General features: G+C 41.0%; 1 protein-coding gene across 8 annotated transcripts in view; it reads left to right on the top strand.

The window, feature by feature from the left end:
- Positions 1–16,100, top strand: part of LOC140629521 (intermembrane lipid transfer protein VPS13D-like) — a 245,136-nt gene that overhangs the window by 62,654 nt on the left and 166,382 nt on the right. For all 8 annotated transcript variants that reach the window (XR_012027379.1, XM_072819044.1, XM_072819043.1 and 5 more), the window contains 8 exons: positions 1,880–2,051; positions 2,222–2,334; positions 4,938–5,150; positions 8,351–8,616; positions 9,969–10,102; positions 13,557–13,712; positions 14,888–15,095; positions 15,605–15,679. Coding sequence is in view for 7 of the 8 variants with exons in the window: in XM_072819044.1 (XP_072675145.1) it covers positions 1,880–2,051; positions 2,222–2,334; positions 4,938–5,150; positions 8,351–8,616; positions 9,969–10,102; positions 13,557–13,712; positions 14,888–15,095; positions 15,605–15,679 (1,337 nt within the window). In the remaining variant the exon portion in view is untranslated. The remainder of the gene's footprint in view (positions 1–1,879; positions 2,052–2,221; positions 2,335–4,937; positions 5,151–8,350; positions 8,617–9,968; positions 10,103–13,556; positions 13,713–14,887; positions 15,096–15,604; positions 15,680–16,100) is intronic.

Here is a 16,100-nt window from a genome sequence, read left to right as displayed (position 1 = left end):
AGGCAAATTAGAAAGTGATTCTAATTTAGAGTTTCAGTGTTATAAACTCTGTTACAGGATTGCCCCTTGGGAAACAAAGACCAACGGGCATGACGGTAGACGCAGGGAGGTGGTGATGGCATTGGGGGGGGCGTATTTTGGAAGAGGTGACAATTGGATTCTATGTTTCAAGCACAATAGATTCTGGACCTGGTGTTGCTACATATGCTGGAGCTCCATTTAATCAGAGTAACTATTGAGATGCAGCTTTGCCCACCTTGCTCTATTTTTTTTTTATTTTTTTTTTTCCACCTTGCTCTATTAAGCAATCTGAAAGTACTCCATAAAGGCTAATGAACTGACTCTAATTTACTTTTTCATTGGCCTCAAACACAGGACACCCATTTTGCAGGTTTAGAGCATTGCTGCAGTTGTCATTACTTCTGTGGGATCATCTGGGAAATGTCTCGAAAAGAAATAATCCCAGACCCCACCTGAGACCACCAGAACCTGACTCTCAAGGCCCAGGCTCGGGTCATGTGAGCAAGGGCCCTTGGTGGTACTTATGTTGGCCCAGCCCATACACAGTGCGTAATGTCTGTCCATTTGGGACATTAATTTTGGAGAAAGCAGCAATGCTTGCGTTTCAACTATAGCCAGAGGCGGGATGTGGCTGTCGAGTAATGAAAGAGGTTCTCATTTGCAGCATTTTGACAAGCAGTCTCCTTATTTGTGGGGAGTGTAGTTTTAATCCCTCTTTGGCCACTCCCTTCGCGGTTCTTGGGTTTGGGTGAGCCATTTAATGCCACCTTTTTGTTTCTCTCTGGATTAACGACACTGTGTTGCTGCTCTCTCTGGGATTTTTGCATTTCATTCTTGTTATTCGAGTGCTCCCTGGCTGGCACTCAGTTATGCTTGGCATGGGCTCTCTCTAGCTTCACTGGCCTAGCAGTCTTAGGAGGAGCTTCGTTCTTTAGAAATGGAACACTTTGTTGTCTTTTCAAGTAATGCTTTCCCCTTCAAAAAATGTGCTTTGTTACCCTGATACTGTAAACTTGACTGGCTTCGCTTCCATCAGTTTTGATGTGCAGGTGATTATACTGTTAGCCCTGATAGGCGATGATAACTCAGTATGAGGTACCCTCTCACCACAGAAACAGGAAGCCGAGAGGGCACTGGGTAGTCCTGCCCAGCCTTTCTTTGTGCCTTGCATCACTGTTCTTTCTTTACTTGATCATATATAGGTTTTTCTCTGCAGACAAAATAATTTTTTTTATAGTCCTCTTCTACTTTCAATCCCAGTCCTCTACTGTACATACTCAGAATGTGGTGTCTGCAGGATCCATGTTGCCCCCTTCACCCCAAGAGGGTGAGGGAAGAGCTCTTCAGTGTTGGGATGAAGTATACCACCCCCTGACCCGAACGTCTCAACCGTACTCTTGCCCATCTCGGCAGAGACCAGTAACAGATTCAGATTTTATCCTGATGCCTCATCTGGATTCAGCATGAAACTCTGGTGTCTGTCTTTAGTTATCATGAAATCTGAAGAGTTAAATGAAGAGGTTGCCATTTCTTTATTGCCCTCCCAATTGTAGTGTTTAAGCTCTTTCTGAGTCTCATGAGATTTTTCTTTATTAATAGATTATTTAGCTAGCTCAGATTTGGGGACTTCATAAGTACATATTTTCAGAGAAAGGGGGCTTTTGGTAGCTGAAGCATGATGCTCAGTTGTGCTGTTGTGCTTCATTTGGAGCCACATGAACTTTTTATTATTGGAAGTTAGAAATGAACTGATTGATAATGTAGGGGTACATTTTAGCTCTTTCTTACATTTGGGTGTGAGCTTTGTCAGTGTTAAATTCCCGACTTATTTGCCAGTGACTTATTTTTCTTTTCTCAGAGAAATAAGTCATACTGTGCCAGACATATCTATCCATGGCAATCTCTCCTCAGTCCACTGCTCCCTGGATTTGTACAAATACAAGCTGATCCGTGGTTTATTGGAGAACAACCTTGGAGAGCCCATAGAGGAATTTATGCGGCCTTACGATTTACAAGACCCAAGAATTCACGTGAGTGAGACCTCGTGCTATCCTGTAACTCTTAACTCTTGCAGTCACTGCCAATGGCCACCTCGCTCATGGGTCCTTCCAGCTCATCTGCGGAGAGAAGGTAGAGCAGCAAACAGATTAACATCTTGACCTATGAACCGCCTTCTCAGCTTGGCATTTTCATTTTGCAGACTATTCTAAGTGGAGAAGTGTACACGTGCATGTGCTTCCTCATCGATATGGTGAATGTAAGTCTGGAGCTGAAAGATCCAAAAGGAAAAGAAAGTCCTGGTTCCTTAGCCAGGTATGGCTTTAATGGTACTATTTTACTCCTCGTGACGGGCATCACAGTAACAGTATTGCCAACGGTACACATATTTTGCTTTAGCATAGAGCAGAGGTTGCAGATTGGTGGTTTGTGGCTAGAGGTGGTCTACACAGTGCTTTTTGGTTGGCTAACACAGTGCTTTTTAAAAGTTTACATTCGCTGCTTTATCAGTAAAGATAGGTTGTTAGGATGTTTCAGTGACCTCTGTACCTGGTGCCGAAACTAATGGATTTGAAAGAGCTGCAGAAATAATATGAAACTTCAGTTTCCTAAGAATTGACTGGTGTTCGGTCGTGTTTTTTGTTGTTGTTGTTGTTGTTTTTTAAAAGATTTTTTTCATCCATTCATGAAATACAGAGAGGGAGAGAGAGGCAGAGACACAGGCAGAGGGAGAAGCAGGCTCCCTGCAGGGACCCCGACGCGGGACCCAATCCCGGGTCTCCAGGATCATGCCCCGGGCGGACAGCAGGCGCCAAACCGCTGAGCCACCCGGGCTGCCCTGTTGTTTTTTTAATGTCAGCACTGTTTAAAAAATTGTATAGTTGACACACAAGGTTATGTTAGTTTAACATGTACAACAATGATTCATCTTCTCTGTACATTATGCTGTGCTCATCACAAGTGCAGCTGCCACCTATCAACGTAGGACATTATTACAATACCATAACTATATTCCTTGTGTTGTACTCTTGATCCCTGTGACGTCTTCACTCCCAAACTGGAAACCTGTACCTCCTACATCCCTTCACCTCTTCCCCTCCCTGCCCCAAATTGACCAGTATTTTAAAAGTATTGAGCTCTAGAACCAGGTATGGAAAGCTTGTAAAGCTGCTAATGGTATCTGTAGAATACAACTTTGATGGAATGCCGTATTTGTATAAACACTAGGAGAGACAAAAGAGCCACCGCAGTTGTACTTCAGTTGCAAGGAGAGGGGGAGACATTCCAAATAGCCTAGGGTGTAGTGAAGTGTAAGGCTTCAATGGAAAAAGTTGTATTACAGTACATTCCTAATGTAATCTTGCTGCCATGCTAAGTCATCAGCAGCTTATAAAATAATACTAAATAAAAGCTGCCACAGGGGACAAAAAGTAGGTGCCAGACATGCAGACAGCAGTGATTTGGAAAAAATGAAGACTTTTTTCCTGATGTGTCCACTGTGGTCCTCAGGCTGCTCTGCTACACAGTCGCTGTGGCTGGCTGAGCAGCCAGTGTCCTGATGTGCCAGCGAGAAAAGCAAGAGCCCTGGAGGGATCCCGAATACTTAAATGTGCCGCAAACCTTGTGGCTTTAGAAGAGGTCCCACAAAGTGCAGAGGATTCAGAAGTACAGGCTCTGGTGTGTCTGCCATAGGGGAGACCCAGAGCTGATTGGTGAGCGGCGATGATGACTGCTTCCCTTGCCAACATTTAAAAGTTGGGGACTTCACGTAAAGAGTTTGGATTTCAGCCTCTTTTGAGAAGTTGAAGGCTTTGACAATACTGGGCCTATGTTTTCACTTGGAAGCATTGGGAAACTGAGGAGCAACTTGGGCTGCCTTCATATAGGGCATGTTTTGCCTGTTGATTCACTTAGTGTGTCACTTGCATGGTCTGGCTGGACCAAGAATTTGTGATTATTGATGGGGAGTCTTTGAGACTGCATTGTGTTTCACACTTGAGCATCTTTTCATTTTGATGTTTTGACAACCATATGAGGTTGGGTGGATGTGACTTCTATCTTTCAGATGGAATTTTTATCTAGCCTAAGATGATATGCTAGAAAAGTGGTTCAGTATTTGAAAACAGGACTTCCAGTCTAGAGATTTCCCTACTGAAACACTCTTTTTTTTTTTCTTCTTATCTTCCCCTTGAGAATCCATCCTGGCCTATATCTAACTCAGTCGAATAAATCATGGTATAACGAGCCCTGGGTCCCACATTGTCTTGTGAGCCAGTGGTTTTTTTTCTGATAATTGGGTATGCCCATAGTTTATTTATTTATTTATTTATTTTTTTACAAAATGAAGTAATTCTGTATGGAATATCATGATGGTACTGAATAAATTATGTATTGCACATTGTAGCTTTCTCTGTCATTAAAAAAAGGGGGTGGGCATTAAATGCACTTTCTCTTGGTGGATCAGTTGCATTATTTCTCTGTATGAAGAGTAGTATTTGTTTTGGTGGTTTCCAGGAAGCTATCGTGGTTATATAAAACTTTGGCAGACTTTGGAGAGAGAATCCTGCAGGCATGCTAGGAATCGACAGATGAAGGGTCTAAAGGGACCCTGACATCCCTCAGGGATTGTTACATGTTTATAGCCTTCCCAGACTTGAGATGAGAAACAAGAATGCTAATGCACCCAGAGCATACTAGACAATGTTACTCCTCATGGAGTTCTTGTGGACAAGATCATCTTCCTGGAAATGAAAAGTAAGAGATAGGGCACAATGACACTGAATCCTTTGTGAGGAGTCTGTTAACAAAATCAATGAAAGTTATTCTTCATAAAACTCAGGTACATGTAGGATTTTGTTCTGTTGTCTCGAATTTAGATAATTTTGAAAACAGAGTTTAATACCATGTCTCCCTTTTAGATTCGACTTCAAGAAATGTAAACTGCTCTATGAAAGCTTTTCCAACCAAACCAAGTCCATTAACTTGGTTTCCCATTCCATGATGGCTTTTGACACCCGCTATGCTGGGCAGAAGGCCAGTCCTGGCACGACAAACGTATTCAGCTGTATTTTTCAGCCTTCCAGGAACAGCAGCACCACCCAAGGATCCATTCAGATCGAACTGCATTTCAGGTAGTGGATCCAGATCCTGACTCTTGCCTTTCTTTATCAGAAAAACTTCCTATTGTGGTCAGTGGGCCAATGCTGTATCAGCTTTGAAACGTCACGGGACTGAGGAATCACTGAACAGATCATAGAAAATGGCTCACCAATGCAGCTCATAGTGTATTAACTTTTCATTACTATCACCATGCAGTTGCAGTAATTGGCCAAAAGATGTCTCTGTTGCCTTAAAAAAAAAAGTTGAGAGCCCAGAATCTTAAAAAAAACCTCCCTTGTAGTCTGTTCTAATAGGAAAACTGAATTGAGAAAAGAAGAAATTATTCTAGTTTAAGGGGAAAGAAGACTTTTGGTCTATGGAAATTATAGGCAGGAAGGTGGTTTTGCCTTGCATTATTGTTTTATCTGTGCAAGTCTTACCCACTTTTCCATTTAAAAGGGCTTTAGCCTCTTTGGACTAGATTATGTTTTTCTGCCTAGTATTATGCTAGGCAGTGATGTGTGTAGAATGAATGTATGTTTTGGGGTCGTACAGATCTGGGCTCAAAACCTTCATCTAACACTTTCTAGCTGTGCGCCCTAGGACAAGTTCAAGCACTTTGAGCTGCAGTTTTGTCCTCTATAAGATAGAGGAGGATGACCATACCCACCTCAAAGGGTGGAGGCAGTAATTAAACAAGTAATTCTGGCCTGCTGCTTGGCACAGGTGGCAGTTCTTATTATTATTATTATACTGATGTAGCTGGTGTTAATTTTATCATATACTACTGGCAGATTTTATGGCTAAGTGAGGATAGGCCTGAAAACTGAAAAATAAGGTTTGAGCTAAAATCCTCCAATGCAAATCCAAAAGGAGACCTTTGGAAGTAATGTTAGTTCTATTCTATTAGTGCTTAAGGTTTATCAGCTATGCTGTAAATACAAATTAGTAAATAAAGGGGCTGGGAACAGCTTCATGGGAAAAAAAAGATCATTGAGATTATTCTTGTATTCATATGCTTCAATGTACTTGACATTTCAATGTGCTGTGCAGTGGGTTCTCAGGGTTGAGATTTCTTTTAGGGAGAGGTCATGGTCACTTTCCATATGCTTTTAGGAGGTCTAGCAAAGTAGACAGACTTTTGCCTGAACTTTTTGGATGTTCAGAAATGGAAGTGCTCATTGCCTCTTACTAATTAAGCCTTTGCAGGAGCCAGGCATTGTCCCTACCTTTATACCGAAATTCTCCTGGCAAAGTGGGTGACATTTGCCCCATCTTACAGGTGCAGCAGTAGAAGCTAGGAGGGCATTGAGTACCCCCTTCAAGGTCACATGGTGAGTGAGTGAAGGGATCAGGGCTCACACTGGGGCCGCTGATCGCAGTGCCCATGCCCCTTCTGGTAGTCATCAGGTGTGGCCACTGCATGTCTGGTGATCTGACTGACCTTGGTCAGATGCTAAGCTGGCTGTGATTTGTGGTTCTTTGGTTTAAGGATAATTATCTGATCAGGAGCCTTCCATATATTTGGCCCTTCTGCAGAAACAATTTTTGGGGGGATTTGCTATGTTATTATTGATATAGTGACCTAATCTGTCAGCTAGTTGTCACACCAATCATATTTTTAATACACAAGGAGCCTTGAAATGTTACTCTGTTTATATACCAAAGGTGTATAATTTCTTGGAGTCAAATAGTAAAGTCTTACCTTGGCTCTTGTGAACAGAGGTACTATTGTGAGTGAAAGGGGGTTAACATGTTCTCTTGATTGGAACTTTTGAACGCTTTCTGTGTCTCAAGAAGAATTGCTCTTCTGTTGGGATTTTGTGTGTCAAATATAAATCACTTCACAGTGTTTAAAGGCTTGAAATATTTTCCAGAAAAGGGTATCAGACATACTTTGACTTTTCAGTTAGTGCATAACTCTGACGATCTATGTTCGAAATGGGGTGGAAAAATTTTACTGAGGGCAACATTTTTTCTCTATTACAAAAGAGTAAAGTGTTTCTGTGAAAAATGCTGTGTTTGTGTGAGGGAGACATGCTTCGTTTATGCCCTTTTTCTAGAGGCAGTGAGCCAGGTTTAGGAGAAACAAGAGACTAGAGATGCCAGACTTAAAAACATCTCAGAATCAGCTTTTCCTGAATAGGAACCCCTTTTAGGGGAGGTAACCATATATGAATAGTAGCTGGAGCTCCAGAGTCACTTTTGGGCTCACAGAACAAAGTTCAACCCAGAAAACTGTAGAAAGGTGTCCCAAGCCCACTTTCCCTTCTGCTCTACCCATCTCTGCCTACTCATAATCTGGTAGGCCGCACCAGGGTTTGAGACTAGGTTTGGGGTCCTCCTTGGGCTTTCACCTCAAATAGAGAATTTGGAGTAATACTATAAAACCAGTATTGTCTGTCTCTCTCCCCCAGCTCTACTTCCAAGGTGCTTGGGTTTATGCCCACATATAAATATCATCTTATTTTTCTTCCTTCTCAGACTAAAAGATCTGGGCTCTCTGGTCAGGTCCAGCTGGAGAATTAGTACTAGTATGTACATTTGGTGTTGGTAAAGAAGTGATCCCAGATATCAGAGAGAGAATGTTTCACTGATCTTCTTGAAATAGCCTGTAGGGAAGGCAACCGACATTTACCAAACAAAAGCCTGTTACATGCCTGGTGCTTTACTTTTTGCAGTGTTTGTATTTGCAAAATGTTCATTTTCTAAGTGAGCAGACAGGCTCAGAGAAGGTAGGTGGCTTACGCAGGATAACACAACTTGTGACTGGATTTAAGCCTGTGCTCTTTCTACTGCACCAGGTTTTCTCAGCCTCAGCAATGTTGGTGTTTTAGGTTAGACAGTTCCTTGTTGTGGGGCTGTCCTGTTCATTGCGGGATGTTTAGTAGCATCCCTGGCCTCTGCCCACGAGATGCCCATAGCAAACCATGCCCCCACCCCATGTTGTGACTGCCACATGTGTCTCCAGACGTTGCCAAAAGTCTCCTGGGGAACAAAATCATCCCTGGTTGTGAACTGCTGCATGTCACTATACTGCTTTCTTATAGCATAAAAATATGATTAGCTTTTGAAAACACACATTGAATATCTTATTAAATCAGTGTTCAGAGTTTATTGATACTCAGAGTGGTCAATTTAAAAAATTGTGGAAAAACACCTGTCTGTGCAAGTTAGTAAAATACTTTTCTCCTTTCCTGTCTTATTTTTTAAAATATCTTTTTCCTTGCAGATCTACAAAGGATTCCTCGTGTTTTACAGTAGTCCTCAACAATCTGCGAGTGTTCCTCATATTTGACTGGCTGCTGCTAGTCCATGATTTTCTTCACACTCCCAGTGATATTAAGAAACAGACTAATGTTACTCCTTCTCGCCACCGTAACTCTAGCAGCGAATCTGCTGTAGTCCCCAAAACTGTGAAAAGTGGAGTAGTTACCAAGCGGTCTTCTCTTCCCGTGTCCTCTGAAAGGCACCTTGAAGTCAAGGTCAATGTAACAGGTGAGCATATGTAGATGTGAGACATTGAGTCTCGGTCTGAATGTTAGGACTGATATGTGTCTTATTAGGATGACTCTTCTATCATCTCTGTATTTTCGTGTGAGCACTTAAACATTTGCATACAGACCAACGGACCAGCAAGTGTCACAGTTCTTGATCTCCATTTTCTGGTGTGAACTGCTGGCTCACACTCAAGGCTGCAGGGCTCTGGGTCCTCCGCTCTGCTTGCCCATGGCACATGCCCAGCTTGAGCACCGTCTGGCCAGTGGTCTTTTCCCTCAGTGTTAAATCTGGCTTCAATTTTCTGTTTGATCTATAGGGCTCCAACAGATATGCTTTACTGAGTTTTGGCAAATCTGATGTGTGAAGATCTCAGTGTTAAAGTTAAATAAGTGGGGGGATTATTTTTTTCTTTACAGAAAGAATATGTTCTTTATAAACAGATTTACTGTAGTTTTTGTTAACTAGCAAACTCTCCTAGTATATCTGTATATATTTGTGTATCTATTGTGTTTGTGATATACCCCAACTACTGCTCAGTGGTTTGGAAGAAGCTGGCTAGCACAGTGCACTTTAAATGGATTTGCTTTCAAAAGTTAGACTAAAAAAAAAAAAAAGTTCAGCCTAAACATGGTTTTTGATGAAAATGAAAAGGAAATATGCCACGTACAGGTGAGTATAAAACTGTCTGCATTTAGTAATTTCAAAAAAATCTACTTTAAATTAGTATATGTTCTTTGTAAACAACTTAAACAGCTATGCAGATGTGTCGTGCCTTCCACTGCCCGACTAACATTAGTATGTGAATCTACTTCCTGGGATTTTAAAATTTTATTTATTCATGAGAGAGAGAGAGAGAGAGAGAGAGAGAGAGGCAGAGACACAGGCAGAGGGAGAAGCAGGCTCCTCTCAGGGAGCCCATTGTGGGACTTGATCCCTGAACTCCAGGATCATACCCTGAGCTGAAAGCAGAGGTCAACCGCTGAGCCATCCAGGTGTCTCTTTCTGGGGATTTTAAAACAGGTCATTGCTTGGAGAAGGGATGCTTTCCTGGGCTTCTGAATATCTCATAGGCCCCCAGGAGACGTAGCTTAAAAATACATACATTCTAAAGAGAGAAGAGAAACAGCATGCCAGTCTTTTCTGTGTGTACAGTGCTCTGTTGGCTCAGCTGTGCCCGGCCAGATATAGAGAATTTGTTCAGGGTGGCAGTGAAGCAGAGTGTCGACAAACATCCTGGAGAACAAATCTTGCTGGCTGATGTCCCCAGAGTAAATGCATTGCCTCATTTGCAACAGCCTGTTTTTTCCAGCCTCCAGCCTTGGCTTGGTTGACAATGCTGTCCTTTCCAGGCACGGAGTTTGTGGTCGTTGAAGATGTGTCCTGCTTCGATACCAATGCCATTATTCTCAAAGGCACCACAGTTCTCACCTATAAGCCCCGATTTGTTGATCGCCCCTTTTCAGGGAGTTTGTTTGGCATCGAGGTAAGAAGTCTATGTGTCAATCAAAACACTGAACGATTGGCTTAAAAGAAAAGCATTTGGAAGAGAATTTTACCTCTTTAGCTTTCATTAGGGGAAATAATTGATGGAATTGGTAGACTCCAGCCCCGCCCCTCTTTGTTTGTCTTCAGATCTACCAGGTTATCCTTATGTGTGAATTCAGTCCCTCAGTGTCAGGCTGTAAACATACCAAGAGCCTAAACCTTTTTCTCTTACATCTTCCCTTCCTTAAGAAGTTCAGGGAGACCCTTCTAGTCCCCATTACAGTGTCAGGCCCCTGCTGTGCCATCAACTTTAACCGGTCTAGTCCTGGGCAAATTAGTCAGGGTAGGGAAGTGGTCCACATTTTCCCACGCCCCCTTCCCAACGTTAAGTTGTTGACTCTGAAGACCTAAGGCTTTGTGGTCACGGAAACTTGTTTATAAGAGGTGTGAAGGATTTTATGTATTGTCCTTTTAGAAATATCTAATCTGTAAAAGAATGTCTCTAGAGAGTCATGCATAACCTAACAGAGTGAGTCTCTAATAGTGCTGCTTGAGGCTCTAATTTAATCTCATAAAGGAGATACTTTGCACTAGAGTAGCCTTTGTGGCCTGAAAATTACATTATGCAATATTAAGTATAAGCTGCTCTGTTTCTTTTAAAGCTGGGGGTTGTGGAGAGGGAAGGAGAAATGAGGCAGATTATTATTTCTATCAAGTGTTCTTAATTCATTGATATCCACTAATGTTCCTCTTGTTATAATATTAGAGTCTTTCATCCAGGTTACTCATCATTTCCTTTCCCTTTATGATCGAACTTTTCATAACCCGTTCTTTCCAGTGGTATTTCAGAAGTAGAATTTATTTTCACTGTCAGCAGCCATATGGCACTTTTTTTTCCCCCCTTTTCATCAGATATAGCTAAATAAAGCCTGTAGAGATTTCACTTCTTGATTACTTGTTTCTCCCATATAAAGAAACCTTAGTTTGAGAGGAAGGGTTTACGTGCTGGTGTGATGTGAGTCGATCATGAAATTGTAGTTCATCTGCTTTGCAAACCACTCCAGTACCAGCTTTGAATGGAAAATGTTGGTGATTGATTAATGAACTGTCAGGTACAATTGGGTTTTGTGTAGCAGAAGGCCCTGAAACAAAAAAGAAAATGAAACTTTTTTTGCTCTAAAGTTTTAGAAAAACTATAGGCAAAATATTTGACATTCCTGGAAGTTCTTGTTTCTAAGGCAGCACCATTGGATCTGAATTTTAAGATCCCTCTTGTACATCATTGGGGGAGAATTTATAAAGGAAGCCAAATGAGTTGATTTTGAATATAGCATAGGAGCTTAGTTTTACATGTTTTCCAACAGCACTGGAAAATGCTCCCACCCTCCAAAAAAGGGGAAAAAAGCAAGGGAGACCAACAGGAATGCTTTCTAATGTATAGGGTTTTTTTTTCTCTCTCTTTTATTTAAATTCTAGGTAGCATACAGTGCAATATTAGTTTCAGGAGTAGAATTTGGTGGTTCATCATTCACATAGAGCACTCAGTGCTTATCACATGTGCCCTCCTTAATGCCCATCACCCATCTAGCCCATCCCCTACCCACTTCCCTCTGCAACCTTCAGTTCTCCATTGTTAAGAGTCTCTTATGGTTTGTTTCCCTTTCTCTTTAACCCCCCACCCCATATGTTCATCTGTTTTGTTTTTTAAATTCCACATATGAGTGAGATCATAAGGTATTTGTCTTTCTCTGATTGACTTATTTCTGTTAGCATAATACATTCTAGCTGCATCCATGTGATTGCAAATGGCAAGACTTCCTTCTTTTGATGGCTCAAGTAATATTCCATTGCATATACATATATACCAGATCTTCCCCATTCCATTCATCTGTCGATGGACACTTAGGCTTTCCATTGTTTGGCTATTTTTTGTTTTTAAGATTTATTTATTTTAGAGGGTGAGCAGGGGAAAGGGTGAGGGGGGAGGGAGAGACTCCTTAAACAGACTCCATGCTGAACATGGAGCCTGACTTGGGCTTCGACCCCAGAACCTGGAGACCATGACCTGAACTGAAATCAAGAGTCAGCTGCACAACCCACTGAGCCACACAGGTGCCCCTGGCTATTGTTGATAAAGCTTCTATGAACATCGGGGTGCAAATACCTCCTTGAATCTATGTTTTTTTATCCTTCGGGTAAATACTTAGTGTAATTGCTGGATCGTAGGGTAGTTCTATTTTTAACTTCTTGAGGAACCTCCATACGGTTCTCCAGAGTGGCTGTACCACTTTACATTCCCACCAACAGTGCAAGAGGGTTCCCCTTTCTCTACATCCTCACCAATACCTGTTGTTTGTTGCATTGTTAATTTTAGCCATTTTGACAGGTGTGAGATAGTATCTGGTATCACAGTTTTGATTTGCATTTCCCTGATAGATGAGTGATGTTGAGCATCTTTTCATTTGTCTGTTAGCTATTTGGACGTCTTTGGGAAAATGTCTATTCTTCTGCTCATTTCTTAACTGGATTATTTGTTTTTTGAGTCTTGAGTTTGAGAAGTTCCTTATAGATTTTGGTCTTTTGTACTATTCTTGAAGTACGATGAAAATTTGATTGTAGAATGGGAGTCTTTTCTCCCTTCTCCTCTCCCCATAAATATATTTCTTGTTGAACTTTTTATTGTAGAACATTTCAAACATATACAAATATACAGATGAATATAATGAATCCCTATATACCTGTCACCCAGCTTCAGTAATTAATATATTTATTTTCAATTATGAAAGTAACAATTATATTACATCGAATTAGGGGAGGGAAGAATTACCCATCCCTTTGTCTGGAATCTCTATTGACATTTTGGTGTGTTTCTTTTTCCTAAAGTCATGGCCTAATATTATTTTGATGGGGCTGCTTGTTCACATGATCCATGTTGTAACTGTCCTACATTCCATGTGATCTTTTTAATTGTCACTTTAATGATTACAAAAGATTCCATTGAATAGATATGATATAACCTGGATTGATCTTAAATTTTTTATTAACTATTAAATAACAAGTGATTTTCCCCCTGTATTTTGCATTATTTAAATTAGAAATTATTTAGAATTAGAAATTGTTTAAATTAGAAAACTTTGCATAAATTAAATTAGAAATAGGCTAATTTATAGAAAGAAATAGGATTATTGAATAAAGGATGTGAGATTTTTAAGCCTTTTGCCATGTGTCGGTGAGCTATCTTTTATGGAGGGGGTAGGGAGAACCACTGTCCACACTCTTAGCCATAGGCAAGAATGCCAGCCTCCCTCTTGGCAGTATTTATTTCATCAGTTATATGGGTCTTTTGATAATACGGGGCTGATTGCTACCAAGATAGTGATTTTTTTTTTCTACTGATAGTTAGACTTCTAAATCAAACATTAATTTATCCTATACTGTATTTCATTCTCTAGGTGTTTTCGTGCCGACTAGGAAATGAACATGATACAGCTCTTTCAATTGTTGATCCAGTTCAAATTCAAGTGGAACTGGTGGGGAATTCTTCTTATCAGAATAGTTCAGGATTGATGGATGCATTCAATAGTGAAGATTTCCCACCGATCTTAGAGGTAATGATGAAAAATGTGTAGACACATTGATACACTCTCAAACACTGCCCGGTGCCTGAATGACTTACCTACTCTGCTGAGCTCAACATTTTCATCACTTCAGCAAATGCAAAAGAAATACAACATTGTCTCAGTCCTAGAAAGTTGTTTCAGTCTTCTGAAGAATAAAAGACATGTTGATTGATATAATCTTGAAGTTCTGTGAAAGTTTACAGAACGCAGAATGCAACATAGGGAGGAATTTGGATTGTGGGTATAACCGAAGGTAGAGTGAGTCTAAGCGGAGGGACAGGATGTCAATGTGGGAACAGGTGCGCAGGGGTAGAGTAGTCCATGTTAGGAAGTAGCTAAGTCGGGTGGAAGGGGCCCAGCTGACATGAAACAGAGGAGGTCTTGCCAGAACAAAGTTGTGTGTAGGCAGTATGGAGGCCACAAGGTGAAGACGGGGAAGGTGAAGCCAAGCAAGGAAGGTGTAAGGATTTGTAAGGATTCTTGGGCCGAGGAGGAACAGTTAATCCGTTTGAACTGTGGGAGATTGAAAGAGAGAGAAAAGCTATGTTGATTTTTTAATCTATAAGGACAAAATAAGTAATAAACCAAGTGCCACCCCCAGACTTTCCACCAGTCACCCCAGTTTTAAGTGGTCTTGTGCTGGTGTCTTGCTAATGTCGGAGACAGGATTGGGGAAATACTAGTGTGGCACTGGACTGACTTATGGTTATGTTTGGAGAAAGAAGAGGTAATTTTTGTTGAGTGGGCAGTTGGTTTCAGAGATTTAAAAAAATTAAATGAATCAAAGCAAAATGGATTCACAGAATGCTAATAGGCGATCTCATTCCTTCTAGAGCCGTTTTCTTATTCTCTGCTTTGGTAATTAATATACTTGTAAGGAAATCATCTGACTGAAATATTCATTGCTATAGTAAATATTCTAGCTTTTTATTTTTTATTTGATGCAACTTTGTGAACATTTGACCTCATAGTAGAGATGTCTTACTTCATGACTCTTAGTGCTTAATTTTAAGATCCTCTCAGTCTTCAAAATGAAAAAAATGAATATAGTGTCTGTGGACTTCTAGAATTTGAATTGGGAACTATACATACACGTAAGAAAGAGGTATGGGTGTAAAAGTGAATGCAACTTGAAAAAACTGCTGCCTTTTCAATTTTGTTAGATTCAGTTACAAGCCCTGGATATCAGACTCTCCTACAACGATGTTCAGCTATTTCTTACCATTGCAAAATCCATCCCAGAGCAAGCTAATGCTGCAGCGCCAGACTCAGTGGCCTTGGAGGCCAGCTCCGTTAGCAGTTACCTTCCCGGCACATCTAGAGCTGGAGAGATCAGAGAGGGGACAAGACATACCTTAGATCCTGTCTTGGGTAGGTGTGGAACTATGAAACCTACTCAGGTTGCCTAATAGCTCCCCTTCTGGTTAACTGTTAAGATTTTCTTTTGCACAATTAAATTGTTCAGAGTATAATTGTATGTCATTAAGTGTAATTATAAGTATGATGCTGTAATTTTTAAAAATTTAAGAACAAATACAACACCCCAAACTGATGGCTCTAGCCTACACTAGTTTTCCTTTTACCATTTCTTCCAGAGTTCTATGAATAATGCTAAAGTTGTTTTAAACTTGAGTTTTCTGCCAGTGTAATGTGAATAACACTAAATTTCAGTTTTCAGCTTTTATAAACACAATCAGTATTGGGAAAAGATTCTTAAAAAATTCAGTGTACACTTTGGTATGTCTCCAGATAGGAGCCCATTTTTGTCTAGAGAAATGTTTTAGCCAGCAGTTTCTGAATTTCTTTTCTTTTTTCTTCAGTTACGCAGTGGACTAACTTATGTAAACTTACTTATAAAAATTATGTACGTTTTTTTCTAGAGTTACAGCTGGCTAGACTGCAGGAACTGGGATTCAGCATGGATGATTGTCGCAAAGCCCTTTTGGTGTGCCAAGGTAATTTGCACAAGGGTTTCCTTGACTTGTTGTCTATCTTGATGATAGGCTTGCTTCTCATATGCCGCCCCCACCCCCACCCAACCCGCTCCCACAAGTTGACTGAGAACCGGACTGTGTTTTGAAGGCCCTCTGTGGTTGTCTGTGGGCTGAACATGATCTTGGACTGGGCATAATAACAAGCAGCGGTATTTCATAGTGGATGATAATGGGGCCCTGGGGCCGATGCTGGGGTTCAGGTCTTTGCTGCTTTTTGATTACTTATTAGTGACTTGGGCAAGTCACTTAGCCTCTCTGTACCAGTGCTTCCTTATCTGGAAAAAGAGAATGAGAGGACTTCCCCTGGAGGTTTGATATAAATAGGCACTATAGACAAAGCACTTAGGCAAAGTGCCTGGCACACAGCAGGTGCTTTATGCTG

The sequence above is a fragment of the Canis lupus genome (assembly GCF_048164855.1).
Source record: "Canis lupus baileyi chromosome 16 unlocalized genomic scaffold, mCanLup2.hap1 SUPER_16_unloc_1, whole genome shotgun sequence".
Classification (NCBI taxonomy): Eukaryota; Metazoa; Chordata; class Mammalia; order Carnivora; family Canidae; genus Canis; species Canis lupus.
Note: the sequence above shows the minus strand (reverse complement) of the source record. Positions and strands in the feature narration are given on the sequence as shown.